Here is a 14,809-nt window from a genome sequence, read left to right as displayed (position 1 = left end):
TTTTCGTGGCGGTAACCTTATCGAGTCTCTTAGTGTTACTTGTTCCGCCTTCGCTCGCTCGCAGTCTATCTATAATAATAACTCTTTCTCTTTCTCTTTCTTTCTCCACAGATTTCTTATCGCTCAATCTCTTATCTTCCCTCACTTACCCGCCAAAACACACTATCATCGAAATTCTCTCTTTTCATTCATTCAGTCAGTCAGTCAAACCCTCCACCGATTAATTCTATTCCTTGAGGCGGAACCGACGGAACAGCTTCACAATTCCATGGATTCTGACACCCAATCCGCTTCTCTTCTCTCCAAGTTATCTCCAACAGGTTTGTCTTATTCCCGCTTCTCTCTCTCTCTCTTATCGGAAACCCCTCCTTACTTTTTTTTTTTTTTTTCTGACGTTCAATGTTTTAGAGAATGGAACCCAAGTTAACGACAATACTAGCAGTAGCAATGCCACTATTATTCATATAAATGGTGGAACTGACCATGTTGATGCTGATGGGGAGGAGGGTGGCTACGTTAGTGGTAAGGAGGAGGAGTTTGAAGATAATGATTTCAAGAAGCCTATTGAGGAGGAGGAGGAGGAGGATGCCTTGGAGGAGAACAAATCCCTAGAGGTAAAAATTGTAGGAGTAGATGCTAGTGACCCTTCTCTGGATTCGACACCAGTGATTGAGGATGCAGGCGATGTTGATGATGATTATGTTCAAAAACATTCCCAAGGAGCTCCGGTAATCGAGAGCACCGAGGAAAGTGATCTTTTTTTTCTACCCGAAGAGGGTAAACTAGTCAAGGAAGAAGTTGTCCATATTGCTGTTGCAGATTTAAGCCCAGTTGATGTTTCAAATGAATCTGGAATTGTTGAGGATCCTAGCAAAAATAGTGATGTTATCCCAACAAGTAACTCAGTGGCTTCACAGCCAGTACCTGATGAAAGTCTCGGTTCCATGGAGAACCAAGAACAAAATTTTGAAGAGCCAGAAGTTGATTCATCTAATGACTTATTATTCAATGGTAGTGACACTATTCATCATGTGAAGGATGCTAATGCTGTTGAATCCACAGTTGTAGGAGACAGTTTCAAGCCTGATGGAGCTTCTGCTGGAGAAACGGTTAATGTTTCTGAAGCAGGTACAGCAGGAACAGCACAAGTTAATGAAGACACTGAATTGGAGGTGGAAGCTCCTGTCATGTTAAGCACTGTACTTTCCAACGAACATGAACAAGATAGCCATGAAATTGAAAAGTTTCTAGAGGAACTTATGGAAACCGATTCTATTGCTAGGGATAGTGCTTCTGATTTAGTTGCCGTTGATGACTTGGGCGAGTTCCAGCCAGGTGGAGGGGCAACGGAAGATTTGGGTTCCGTTCAAGAGCCTAGACAAATTTCCTGCGGGGTTGAAGATGTTCCAACGGAAATAGTTCTTGATAATGGTACTGACAGTGAGAATGCAGTGCTAGATTATGCTGCAACTGAAGGAGATGGGGTTAATGTTGATGCTACTGAAGAAGGGTCTGCTGTTGGAAGTGCTGACACCACTGTCCATACACCAAAAGAGGAAGGGTCTGCTGTTGGAAGTGCTGACACCATGGTCCATACACCAAAAGAGGAAGTGTCTGCTACTGAGGAAGTATTGGCTCAGAGGAGCATCTCAGAATTGGTGGCGCCTGAAGGGGCATTTGATGACAACATTAGGACTTCCACAGTGACAACAGATTATGGATCTGAGAGAGAGATTATTGGAGTTACAGAATCTGAGCCTTCCGAAGCTGTGTTGGAGATAAGTGATGATGAAAACCAAGATATACCAGAGGAAACAGAAGCAATATCTGAGAAAAGTGCTGACGAGGCTGCTGATACTGCTTCACTAAAGGGCTTCCATATGAAACTAGAAGCTGCTGATGGAGAAGCTACAGATGAAGGAGAGTTTGACGGATCAGTTTCAGATGGTGACAATGATGACATGATTTTTGGAAGCTCTGAGGCTGCTAAACAATTTATTGATGAATTGGAACATTCGGTCGCTGGTTCACACACAGTTATAGACAGAAGCTCTTATGATCAAACCGATAGAATGGATGGTCAGATTGTCACAGACTCAGATGAAGAGGTGGAAACCGATGGAGAAGAAGAGGGGAAAGAGTTGTTTGATTCTGCTGCATTGGCTGCTCTCTTGAAGGCCGCATCATCTGCTGGCTCTGATGGTGGCAATATCACAATAACTTCCCAAGATGGATCCAGGCTTTTCTCAATTGAGCGTCCTGCTGGTTTGGGATCCTCAGGTAGGCCTTTCAGGCCTGTCACCAGGCCAACCCATCCAAACATTTTTCCTCCTTCCAACCTTGCAAGACTAGGAGAATCTGAGGACAACTTGAGTGAAGAAGAGAAAAAGAAGCTGGAGAAGGTACAAGCATTGAGGGTGAAGTTCCTGAGGATTGTCCAGAGGATGGGAGTTTCATCTGATGAATCTATTGCAGCACAAGTCTTGTATAGGCTCGCAATTATTGCCGGAAGGCAAGCTGGTCAAAACTTCAGCCTTGACTCTGCTAAAAGGAATGCTACAGAGCTTGAAGCAGAGGGAAAAGATGATCTGGACTTCTCTGTAAATGTTCTCATCGTTGGGAAATCCGGAGTAGGAAAGAGCGCCACCATAAACTCCATCTTTGGTGAAGAAAGAGCTTCTATTAATGCCTTTGAACCTTCCACTGCTGTTGTGAAGGAGGTGTCTGGAATTGTTAATGGAGTTAAGGTCAAAGTATTTGACACACCAGGTCTGAAGCCTGGAGTAATGGAACAGGCTTTCAACCGCAGAGTTTTGTCTTCTATAAATTCATTAACAAAGAAAAGTCCACCTGATATTATACTATATGTGGATCGACTGGATACCCAGACGAGGGATCTGAATGATCTTCCTTTACTTAAGACGATCACAAGTTCACTCGGCACACCTATATGGAAAAATGCAATAATAACCCTCACTCATGCCGCCTCGGCTCCTCCTGAGGGCCCTTCCGGTTCCCCATTGAGTTATGAAATGTTTGTCACTCAGAGATCCCATGTTCTACAACAGTGTATTGGACATGCTGTTGGTGATTTAAGAATGATGAGTCCAAGCTTAATGAATGCAGTTTCTTTGGTTGAGAACCATCCTTCTTGCCGAAAGAATAGAGACGGTCAAAAGGTTCTCCCTAATGGCCAAACATGGAGATCCCAGTTGCTTCTGTTATGCTTTTCTATGAAGATGTTGGCAGATGCAAATTCTCTCACCAAATCTCAAGATCCATTTGACAACCGCAAGTTGTTTGGCTTTCGTACCCGTTCACCGCCGCTTCCATACATGCTATCTTCAATGTTGCAGAGCCGGCCACATCCAAAGCTTCAAACTGATCAGGGTATTGACAATGGCGATTCAGACAATGAATTGGCAGACTTGTCAGATATCGAAGAAGAGGAAGAAGACGAATATGATCAACTCCCGCCATTTAAACCGCTCAGGAAATCCCAATTGGCCAAGCTTAGCAGAGAGCAGAGAAATGCATATTTCGAGGAGTATGATTACAGGGTGAAGCTCCTCCAGAAGAAGCAGTGGAAAGAGGAGTTGAGACGAATGAGAGAGATGAAAAAGAAAGGGAAGACTCCTGAAACAGATTACGGTTTCAATGGAGAAGATGATCAGGACGCCAGTCCAGCTCCTGTGGCCACTCCACTTCCCGACATGGCCTTACCGCCTTCATTCGACAGTGGCAGCCCAGCTTATAGGTACCGTTTCTTGGAGCCAACTTCCCAGTTTCTTGCTCGGCCAGTCTTGGACACTCACGGCTGGGACCACGATTGTGGATATGACGGTGTCAATATCGAACATGCATTAGCTATTTTGAGTCAGTTTCCAGCTGCAGTGAGTCTTCAGATGACAAAAGACAAGAAAGAGTTCAGCCTCCATTTTGACTCCTCCGTAGCCGCCAAACATGGGGACAACGGATCGAGTATGCTTGGGTTCGACATTCAGAACATCGGGAAGCAACTTGCCTACATCGTCCGAGGTGAAACTAAATTCAAGACACTAAAGAGGAACAAGACAGCTGCAGGGATGTCAGTTACCTTTTTGGGCGAAAACATGGTGACTGGATTCAAGGCGGAGAATCAGGTTGCTTGGGGAAAGCAGTGGGCTGCGGTTACTAGCGCCGGTACTGTGAGATGCCAGAGTGAGGCCGCATATGGTGCAAACATTGAAGTGCAACGCAGGGAGATCGACTATCCAGTTGGGCAGGTCCAATCTACTTATGGTGTTTCTTTGATTAGGTGGAGGGGAGATTGGGCTTTGGGTTTCAATACAATGGCACAATTCTCGGCTGGGCGTAATTCAAAAGTTGCTGTTCGAGCTGGAATAAACAACAAGATGTCCGGTCAGGTTACTGTGAGAACGAGCAGTTCGGAGCAACTAGTGTTAGCACTTGCAGGTCTCCTGCCGATTGTTACCAACATCTACAAGAAAATCTGGCCTGCCGTTGGAGGAGAGAATTATTCAATCTATTAGGTGATCAAATTTTTTGCCTTGCTCAGTCCGTTTTCTTTTTTTGTTGCAAACATCACGACAGTATTTTGGTAGTTTGAGTCATTATTATTGATTTTGGAACACTGGGTAGTAATAAGTTGCATTTACTTCCGTTTTATTGAACCTTGTATTGGTATTTGAGATTATATGAAGAGCTAATGTCATAATTTTGGTTCCATTGCGTTGAAAAGTTAAACATAAGATATAGGGTATGGCAATAACTATATGAGCTCTGGTTAGAAATCTAGTATGACCTACATGTCTTTGAAGAATGGTAACATGTATTGTTGTATAGAACTTGGATCAACTCTCATGAGAGATGAGGGAGAGCCAGTATTTTACCATGGTCATCACTGATCAATTACCATGTAAATGAACAGTGAATTCAATTTTTTATAAGATAGATGAGTTATCACTCTTTTTTTATGCATACCTGAAAAAAGGATTTAGAAGTAACCATACAATTAGCAACTTGCTACAGTTTTTACTCATTCTTTCTTTGTATAGTAGATGAAAGGCAATAAGACTTTAGGCTAGGTGGCCATTTACAAAATTATGGACAAGAAACTCCATCAAGATAGTCCGTTGGTTAAGTGACTAAAAAGTTTGAAAAAGCTTTGAATTTAAACGGGGCAATGACTGGGATGTAGACTAGTTCTCATTTAATTTTTGAAAACAAAATTATGAAACAAAGTTGACTCATTATATTTCTAAGTTTAAATATGTTTTGATACAGCATAATTAGTATGCCAACAGACAGGATATCCAGTCATTTAACTTTTATTCATCATCAAGAACTGGGAAAGCCATAATTATAGATTAGGGAAATAGTAGAGTAAGACTAAATAATTAGTAATAAGTAATATAATTGTATTCGTCTAAACAAGATTAAAAATACTTGCAGTCCATGCATATGCACCATCTATGTATGAAGTATCTATATAGGGGCAAGACTAACTTATACTTATGTACATACATTCCAACTTCTTTTAATTACAAGTTTAGTTTCTATAACGTTCTTGTCCTGACCTTGCGAATCAGTTCAAAATTGTGTCTCCTCACATCATTTCTCCTAATCAGATGGTCTTCGTGCCATGGAGATAAATTACTGAAGCCTCACTACTTGTTAACGAAGGTTTGTACTCTATTTCTAGAAGAAAAGTCTCGGGTTGTCTTTGTAAACTCGATATTGAAAATGATTTCGATCACGTAAATTGAGATTTCCTCTTCTATGTGATGGACCGAATGGACTTTGGTGTCAAGTGCAAAAGATGGATCATAACTTGTGTTATCAAGCCTCGTTTTTCAGTTATTATCAACGGGGCCTTCGTCAATGCGACCTTTCTCCCCTATTGTTCACAATCGTTATGAAACCCTTATCTAGACTTTTCGAACGATCTTCCATGCTTAGTCTTTACTCAAGCATAAATGTCGGGATTATAATGAGGCCTTGTAATATCATTCATCTCCTTTTTTAAGATGATACTCTTTGTTTAGCAAATCCTTCAAAGGTTAATCTTGTTTGCCTCAAAAGGATTCTCATTCTTTTTTAATCTTAATTTCAAATCTGAAGTGTTGGTAGATACATTGGGCTTCAAAATTGGATCTCTACCATCTGATTACCTTGGTCTTCCTTTTGGCACAAATATTATAAGTATGGATACTTAGAACCCTATTATTGAGAAGATGAAACAAATGTTAGCCCTTTGAAAGAGTAAGCTCTTATCAAAAGGCGGAGGCTGTAAGTTAACTAGAACAATACTAAGAGTATAAGCATGAGAACGGACTCAGAATTAAAGACCTTATCTCCTTTAACAACTCACTTCTTTGTAAGTGGTGGTGGAAATACCTAACGATGACAACAATATGGGCTAAAGCAGTTTCATCCAAATACGAGAATTTTGAATGGATCCTTTAACCAACAAAGTTAACTATGTTTGTAGCATTTAGGGTCACGTGACAAAACTATGGGAATCCCTCCTTCACTTCTATGTTGAACTCTTTCGGACTGATCTGTGGCATCTTAGAACCTTTTTTTTGGGGGGAACGGTTTAACATCATTTCATTAAAAGGCCCAAAAGTGGGAGGGGTCAATAATCAAAACTAGACAAACCCTAGTTTTGATTATAAGATAACAAACAAAAGACCCAAAAGTTTCTGAATGGTGGCAATCAAATTAAATTACAAAACATAGATTATAATGAACAAATACTACAATCTAGCTATCCCAACCTATGTTGTCTCCATATCCGCCTTTTGACCATATTGCCTTCTTTCACGTCCCATTCTTTTTGCGTTTTCATGAAGGGAGATTGAATTGAAGCTGATGACGATGTTTGTCTGCTCTTATTGTTTAATCTTCCTCTATATAAACTCTCTTAGAACCCTTTATGTTGTTCTAACAAGAAGGGGCCACAATTATTGAGGTTCATTGGTGGTGGACAGATCATTTGGTCAACCACTTCCAACCACATGCTCTTCACTACTAAGGCTGCAACGTTGTCGATGCTTATTTTGCTCCTTATCAATAGCACAATCTCTACAGAGTCTAGGTACAATTTCACATTGAAGGGATCCCTTAAAATTTAGCCAAGTTACATTTATAACGCCTCTATCCCAAAGGGAATTGATGAGCACTATCCTTAAAAGAAGCTTTAGAAGTCAAAGATTCCCTTCAGAATTCATTTTTTTTTTGTTTGGGAGGTTATTCAAGTAGTTATTCTTTCTCTCGACAAACTTAAAAGAAAATTTGTTTCCTTGCTAACCGATGCAGTCTCTGTCTTCAAACCGAAGAAATGACCAATCATATTCTCCTTTATTGTCCTGTGACTTCCTTCATTTGGGTCATTATTCAGAACATTATCAATCATCCATGGATCATGCCTCATGAAATTTTGGGATCAACGGATTTCAATATGCTCGAGAGAAGTTATTAGCAATGAAGGAAAGTGCATCATATATATTATGCGGTGGATATTATGGAAAAAAAATATGAAAATTTTTTAAGGAAAAAGTTTTGGATCGATATAATTAAATCTTTTCTTCTTTAAACTTTTGCATCAATAAAAAAACGAACGTGTAAAGGATGAGACTATCTGATTTTTTTATCTTCACCCATTTTTTTGTAAACTGTTTATGAAATTTTTTGCGTTTTACTCTCGATTTAAATAATAAGTTGATAATCGAAATTCTTAATTTATGTTTGTTGTGTTTTAGCATAGCATTTTAGACATTTTCTTATTTGAAATCTTGTTAAATTTTACATTAATAAAATTATTACAAAACAAAATGATGTTCCAACCCAAGTAGTTATTGAGGGCAGTACTAACAGTGACAAAAACTGAAGTGGGCAGGGTTAATACTGTTGCTAGGGGAAATTTGACGAAATGATCCTAAAAAGGGTTTTAAATGCTCGGGTGACCAGCGCATAAATTTTATTGCGCTGATGACCACTTTATATTTTTTTTGACGAAATTATCCCCGTTGTGAGACGCAACCGCAAATGCGTCTCGCAACCCATCTCTTATAAAATCCAAAAAAAAATCATTTGTTTCTTTCCATTCTCGCTCTTATCTGCTCTAAACCCTAAGACGATGGCAAATAGATTAATTTGACCCTTATTTCCTTTATAGCTTAATATTTTTGTGTTTAATTGATTCGCCTTGATTGAATGCAAATGTTGATGGGGTCCTTGTTGATGAAGTTGGATGCGGTGTTGTCTCATGTTGCCTTGCGGAGCGGTCGCGATTGTTGATTGCGTCTCACGAATGGTTGCGTCTCACTGATGTATCTCGCGATTGTGACTCGCGAATGCGTCTCCCGGTTGCGTCTCGCGAATGCGTCCAGGCCCGGACCTACTGTGTAATAAGTGAGGCAATTGTCTTAGGCCCAAATATTTTTGGGGCACCAAAATCTTCAAAAAAATAAAATAAATTATAATGATATGTTTATGAGCTTATTTTTAAAAAGCTCATAAATAATAATTGATAACCTATCAATGATAAGCCATAACTTAATTTGTATCCAAAAAAATAAAAATAAAAAACATTATCTTACTTGGAGAAAAGAATCGCATGATTACCATTTATCAACAAAATCAAGGTAAAAGAAAAAAAACAAGAACAAGCATTCTGAAAAAAGAAAAAAAAACACTTTCCCCAAACTCCAAGTCCGTCGTCGATCCTCCAGCTTGCCGGAATCGGAGCAAAAAACCCGGTCGTCTCCTTCCCCGAGCTCTTGGGCCTTTTTCGCTTGTTTCAGCCTTGTTTCTCGGCACTGCGTCACTGCCCACTAGAGTTCTTCCTCCGATTTGGTGAGATTTTGGTTCGATTTACTTGATTATTTTTTGTTGTTGAAGACTTGTGTAGTGGAATGGTGGATTCACAATATGTATCTTGCATTATTGCATAACGGAAGTACAATATTGTGGTTAATCATAGATTCATAGAATGCTAGTAAATATATAAATTTTTAATGCAGATTAACATTTAGAGTTTTATCAAACATGTCTTCTATAAGAAAACAATTGTCTGGAGCAGAAAAAAGAAAGAAAAAACAAAAAGAAGATGCTTTCATTTAAAATAAGGTAGGAAGCCTTAATAAGTATTTCACAAGCGATTAAATAGTAGAGCAAGTGAACCAGGATGACATCGATGATAAGTTGAATGATCGAGAACATGGTGAATTGAATGAACTTCGCAATGAAGACACAAAACAATCTGAAAATGAGAACGATGTAAGTATGCCTAAAAGTGACACTAATGGAGATATAAATCAAAAGATTTTGTTTCCTTTAAATGTTGATGATCCAGGAAATTGGGACAAAATGCAAAATATTAAGGACTTTTTGGTTGAAAGTGGTCCTAATATTTTGTTTTTTCTTGATAACACTGAAAGACATTTCAATCAATCACATTATAAGAGACAATTGACAAATGGTGAGAAAAGTGACAGAAGATGGTTAGTGTACTCTATTTCTATGGACAATATCTTCTGTTTTTGTTGCAAGTTATTCAAAACTCAAAGTACCATGACGAAACTTGGTTATCTGGCTAACGAAGGATACAAAGATTGGAAGTTGAAGTCTATTGATGATGATGGTCTCTTGAGCTCATGTGTCAATCTTCAAAATTCTTTAACAAATGATGGGCACTTCGATGTTGATGGATCAAATTTATTTCTAGAACTAAAGTTGTTAAGACATTCATTACCCGGAGAAGCAAAAAGAGTGATTGATGTGCTGAATTATTTGAAAACAATGGATGGTTGTTATCCAAATTCATATATCGCATATCGAGTTTTGCTGACTATACCAGTTACTGTTGCATCTGCGGAAAGAAGTTTTTCCAAATTGAAGTTTATTAAAACTTATCTTTGATCAACTATGTCACAAAAATACTAAATGGGTTAGCTATGTTATCTATCGAGAAAAAAAATATTGAGAAAGTTGATTATGCAAACTTGATCAATACTTTCGCTTCAAAAAATACGAGACGAGTAATATTCAAGTGACTATGTACTAGTTCGGAACATGAATTTTATATTTTGTTTGGATCTTCTTTGTTTTTTTAGTATTTACTTATGACATATTATTTTGATGATATTTTATTTTTAAAATTCATGTTACAAATACTATTATACTTAAATCGATAAAAAAATATATGTATGAATATTAAGCTTTGAGGACACCAAGTTTTGTGTTCGGCTCAGGCCTTGAAATCTCAGGTCCGACACTGAATGCGTCTCACGGTTGCGTCTTGCAAATGCATCTCGCGATTGCATCTCGCGAATGATCTTTTTACCTCTTTTTTTGCAGCTGCGAGATTCTTTTATAGATTTATGAGCCAAGCACGAAGATTGCTTTACCATAAAGTCTCTTACAAGATACCGCTGTTGCGATCCACACAATCCTACTATAGTTTAAAAGTTCTTTTTTGTTATCGTTTGAAAAGAGGTTGTTGATCATGCTTGACTTTTATTTGTATATTTATATATGCAAGTCTTTCCCCTTTTGACAAGCTTTTATTTTTTAATGGAAAGAGGAAGACTCGTTGTTGGTACACTAATTCGAGAGGAGAAAGTGAACATTTTTATTTAGAAAATTGGTTAAGTTACATAATGATTTAGAAAATGATAACTAAATTAGAACTTCACAAATTGTTGTAACTTTCACAACAAATTCTGGACTATATATAATGATGCCAGAACTTTTATTAATATCATATTTTCCAGTTCAGATCTTCTGCTACCGATTGTCGTGTTCCCCTGTGGCGGACCAATCAGATTGCAGCATTATTATTTTAATAATAAATCAATCTGGGCAGGAGACGGAGGGAGGGAGAATCCGGAATCCGGGTTTAGGCCCGGGTTCACACCAGACGCCGTTAACGGAAGCGCCTTTTAACGCCAGGAAATAATATAATATTCAGATGATAAACAGATAAGATATCTTCGCTCTGATCTACACGCCCGTTGCCATGACCCTCATGTAAACCCCGCATACCCACCCATGAGAAGAACGCCTGCCGTTCATGAAAATACACTTACACGTCCATGTAAAGATCGAATTGACAGGGATATTATATTTACGTTTATTAAATATTAATTTAATTTATTAAAAAACACATGCAGCGATATAATATTCGCTTCAATTAATTCATTCAATTTTTTTCTAGGAATTTTATTTAATTTTTTATTTCATTTTTTGGTCTTGGAGACCCTCTGGAGCGAAGATATATTTGCTTCAATTAATTTTAATAATTATATTTCCGTTTATTACATATTAATTCAATTAATTTATATATATTTTTTTAATTTTATTTAATTTTGTTATTTAAATTTTTTTGCCTCGAGACACTCTGGAGCGAAGATATATTTGCTTCAATTAATTTTAATAAAAACATCATGTAAACCCCCCAACCCACCCATGAGAAGACCGCCTGCCTACCATGGAAAGACACTTACCCGTCTATGTAAAGACCACAATGACATGGATTTTATATTTCCGTTTATTAAATATTAATTCAATTAATTGAAGATGACATGCAGCAACCGAACAAAGCTTCGCTTCAATTCCTTGGGTATTTTTATTTTTTTTATTTTTTTTCCGTTTATTAATAAATGTTAATGTAATTAATTTAAATTGACAATCAGTAAACGACCAAATATTCGCTTGAATTTTGTTTTTCGAGTAGACGATTGAAAGCGAAGATTTCTTATTTTCAAATAATTTTAGCCTGACGTTCATGTAAAACCACCTCCCCTCCCATGAGAAGCCAACTTGCCTGTCATGTAAATTCACTTACCCGCGCATTTACATTCCGCGAATAAATCTTCGCTTCTATGAATAGTTTTCATTTTACATTTTTTTTTTATTTTTTTTTATGAATTTACGATATCGAACGAATATTTATTCGCTTCCATGACTAGTTGATATAATATTTTGGTTGAAAGTGGTCCTAATATTTTGTTTTTTCTTGATAACACTGAAAGACATTTCAATCAATCACATTATAAGAGACAATTGACAAATGGTGAGAAAAGTGACAGAAGATGGTTAGTGTACTCTATTTCTATGGACAATATCTTCTGTTTTTGTTGCAAGTTATTCAAAACTCAAAGTACCATGACGAAACTTGGTTATCTGGCTAACGAAGGATACAAAGATTGGAAGTTGAAGTCTATTGATGATGATGGTCTCTTGAGCTCATGTGTCAATCTTCAAAATTCTTTAACAAATGATGGGCACTTCGATGTTGATGGATCAAATTTATTTCTAGAACTAAAGTTGTTAAGACATTCATTACCCGGAGAAGCAAAAAGAGTGATTGATGTGCTGAATTATTTGAAAACAATGGATGGTTGTTATCCAAATTCATATATCGCATATCGAGTTTTGCTGACTATACCAGTTACTGTTGCATCTGCGGAAAGAAGTTTTTCCAAATTGAAGTTTATTAAAACTTATCTTTGATCAACTATGTCACAAAAATACTAAATGGGTTAGCTATGTTATCTATCGAGAAAAAAAATATTGAGAAAGTTGATTATGCAAACTTGATCAATACTTTCGCTTCAAAAAATACGAGACGAGTAATATTCAAGTGACTATGTACTAGTTCGGAACATGAATTTTATATTTTGTTTGGATCTTCTTTGTTTTTTTAGTATTTACTTATGACATATTATTTTGATGATATTTTATTTTTAAAATTCATGTTACAAATACTATTATACTTAAATCGATAAAAAAATATATGTATGAATATTAAGCTTTGAGGACACCAAGTTTTGTGTTCGGCTCAGGCCTTGAAATCTCAGGTCCGACACTGAATGCGTCTCACGGTTGCGTCTTGCAAATGCATCTCGCGATTGCATCTCGCGAATGATCTTTTTACCTCTTTTTTTGCAGCTGCGAGATTCTTTTATAGATTTATGAGCCAAGCACGAAGATTGCTTTACCATAAAGTCTCTTACAAGATACCGCTGTTGCGATCCACACAATCCTACTATAGTTTAAAAGTTCTTTTTTGTTATCGTTTGAAAAGAGGTTGTTGATCATGCTTGACTTTTATTTGTATATTTATATATGCAAGTCTTTCCCCTTTTGACAAGCTTTTATTTTTTAATGGAAAGAGGAAGACTCGTTGTTGGTACACTAATTCGAGAGGAGAAAGTGAACATTTTTATTTAGAAAATTGGTTAAGTTACATAATGATTTAGAAAATGATAACTAAATTAGAACTTCACAAATTGTTGTAACTTTCACAACAAATTCTGGACTATATATAATGATGCCAGAACTTTTATTAATATCATATTTTCCAGTTCAGATCTTCTGCTACCGATTGTCGTGTTCCCCTGTGGCGGACCAATCAGATTGCAGCATTATTATTTTAATAATAAATCAATCTGGGCAGGAGACGGAGGGAGGGAGAATCCGGAATCCGGGTTTAGGCCCGGGTTCACACCAGACGCCGTTAACGGAAGCGCCTTTTAACGCCAGGAAATAATATAATATTCAGATGATAAACAGATAAGATATCTTCGCTCTGATCTACACGCCCGTTGCCATGACCCTCATGTAAACCCCGCATACCCACCCATGAGAAGAACGCCTGCCGTTCATGAAAATACACTTACACGTCCATGTAAAGATCGAATTGACAGGGATATTATATTTACGTTTATTAAATATTAATTTAATTTATTAAAAAACACATGCAGCGATATAATATTCGCTTCAATTAATTCATTCAATTTTTTTCTAGGAATTTTATTTAATTTTTTATTTCATTTTTTGGTCTTGGAGACCCTCTGGAGCGAAGATATATTTGCTTCAATTAATTTTAATAATTATATTTCCGTTTATTACATATTAATTCAATTAATTTATATATATTTTTTTAATTTTATTTAATTTTGTTATTTAAATTTTTTTGCCTCGAGACACTCTGGAGCGAAGATATATTTGCTTCAATTAATTTTAATAAAAACATCATGTAAACCCCCCAACCCACCCATGAGAAGACCGCCTGCCTACCATGGAAAGACACTTACCCGTCTATGTAAAGACCACAATGACATGGATTTTATATTTCCGTTTATTAAATATTAATTCAATTAATTGAAGATGACATGCAGCAACCGAACAAAGCTTCGCTTCAATTCCTTGGGTATTTTTATTTTTTTTATTTTTTTTCCGTTTATTAATAAATGTTAATGTAATTAATTTAAATTGACAATCAGTAAACGACCAAATATTCGCTTGAATTTTGTTTTTCGAGTAGACGATTGAAAGCGAAGATTTCTTATTTTCAAATAATTTTAGCCTGACGTTCATGTAAAACCACCTCCCCTCCCATGAGAAGCCAACTTGCCTGTCATGTAAATTCACTTACCCGCGCATTTACATTCCGCGAATAAATCTTCGCTTCTATGAATAGTTTTCATTTTACATTTTTTTTTTATTTTTTTTTTATGAATTTACGATATCGAACGAATATTTATTCGCTTCCATGACTAGTTGATATAATTTCAATTTCCCGCTACAAGCCGACTATCCCTCAATTTCATTTTCATAAGCAACTGTTCATATTCTTCTCTCTCTATCTCCCGGCGATAATCCAAACACTGAACGTCGAAACCCTAGATATTTCGTTTATACTACAAGGATTTCTTCTGAACATGTCGGGTAACCAAGGCAACAACATGGAAGTGGATCATCCCATCGACTCCCGAGAGGTCGTCTTGCAAGTTTG

General features: G+C 37.0%; 1 protein-coding gene across 2 annotated transcripts; it reads left to right on the top strand.

The window, feature by feature from the left end:
• The first annotated feature begins 116 nt into the window (after positions 1-116).
• LOC124938246 (translocase of chloroplast 159, chloroplastic-like) lies at positions 117-4,725 on the top strand. 2 transcript variants are annotated; one of them, XM_047478657.1, is made up of 3 exons: positions 117-320; positions 409-1,510; positions 1,562-4,725. In XM_047478657.1, the coding sequence occupies exons 1-3, from the start codon at positions 269-271 to the stop codon at positions 4,530-4,532; spliced, it is 4,125 nt and encodes a 1,374-aa protein (XP_047334613.1). In that variant the 5' UTR covers positions 117-268; the 3' UTR covers positions 4,533-4,725. The 2 variants fall into 2 exon arrangements, with proteins under 2 accessions (XP_047334613.1, XP_047334612.1); XM_047478656.1 differs by having other exon boundaries at positions 409-4,725.
• The last annotated feature ends 10,084 nt before the right edge of the window (positions 4,726-14,809 follow it).

This window comes from Impatiens glandulifera, chromosome 5 (assembly GCF_907164915.1).
Source record: "Impatiens glandulifera chromosome 5, dImpGla2.1, whole genome shotgun sequence".
In the NCBI taxonomy this organism is placed as follows: domain Eukaryota; kingdom Viridiplantae; phylum Streptophyta; class Magnoliopsida; order Ericales; family Balsaminaceae; genus Impatiens; species Impatiens glandulifera.
The sequence above is the reverse complement of the archived record's forward strand: the minus strand, read 5'-3'. Positions and strand labels throughout refer to the sequence as shown.

Coding starts and splice junctions, on each gene's coding strand:
- LOC124938246 (XM_047478656.1), top strand. CDS start 269: ATGGATTCTGACACCCAATCCGCTTCTCTTCTCTCCAAGTTATCTCCA. Junction 321..408: donor CTCCAAGTTATCTCCAACAG/GTTTGTCTTATT, acceptor TCAATGTTTTAG/AGAATGGAACCCAAGTTAAC.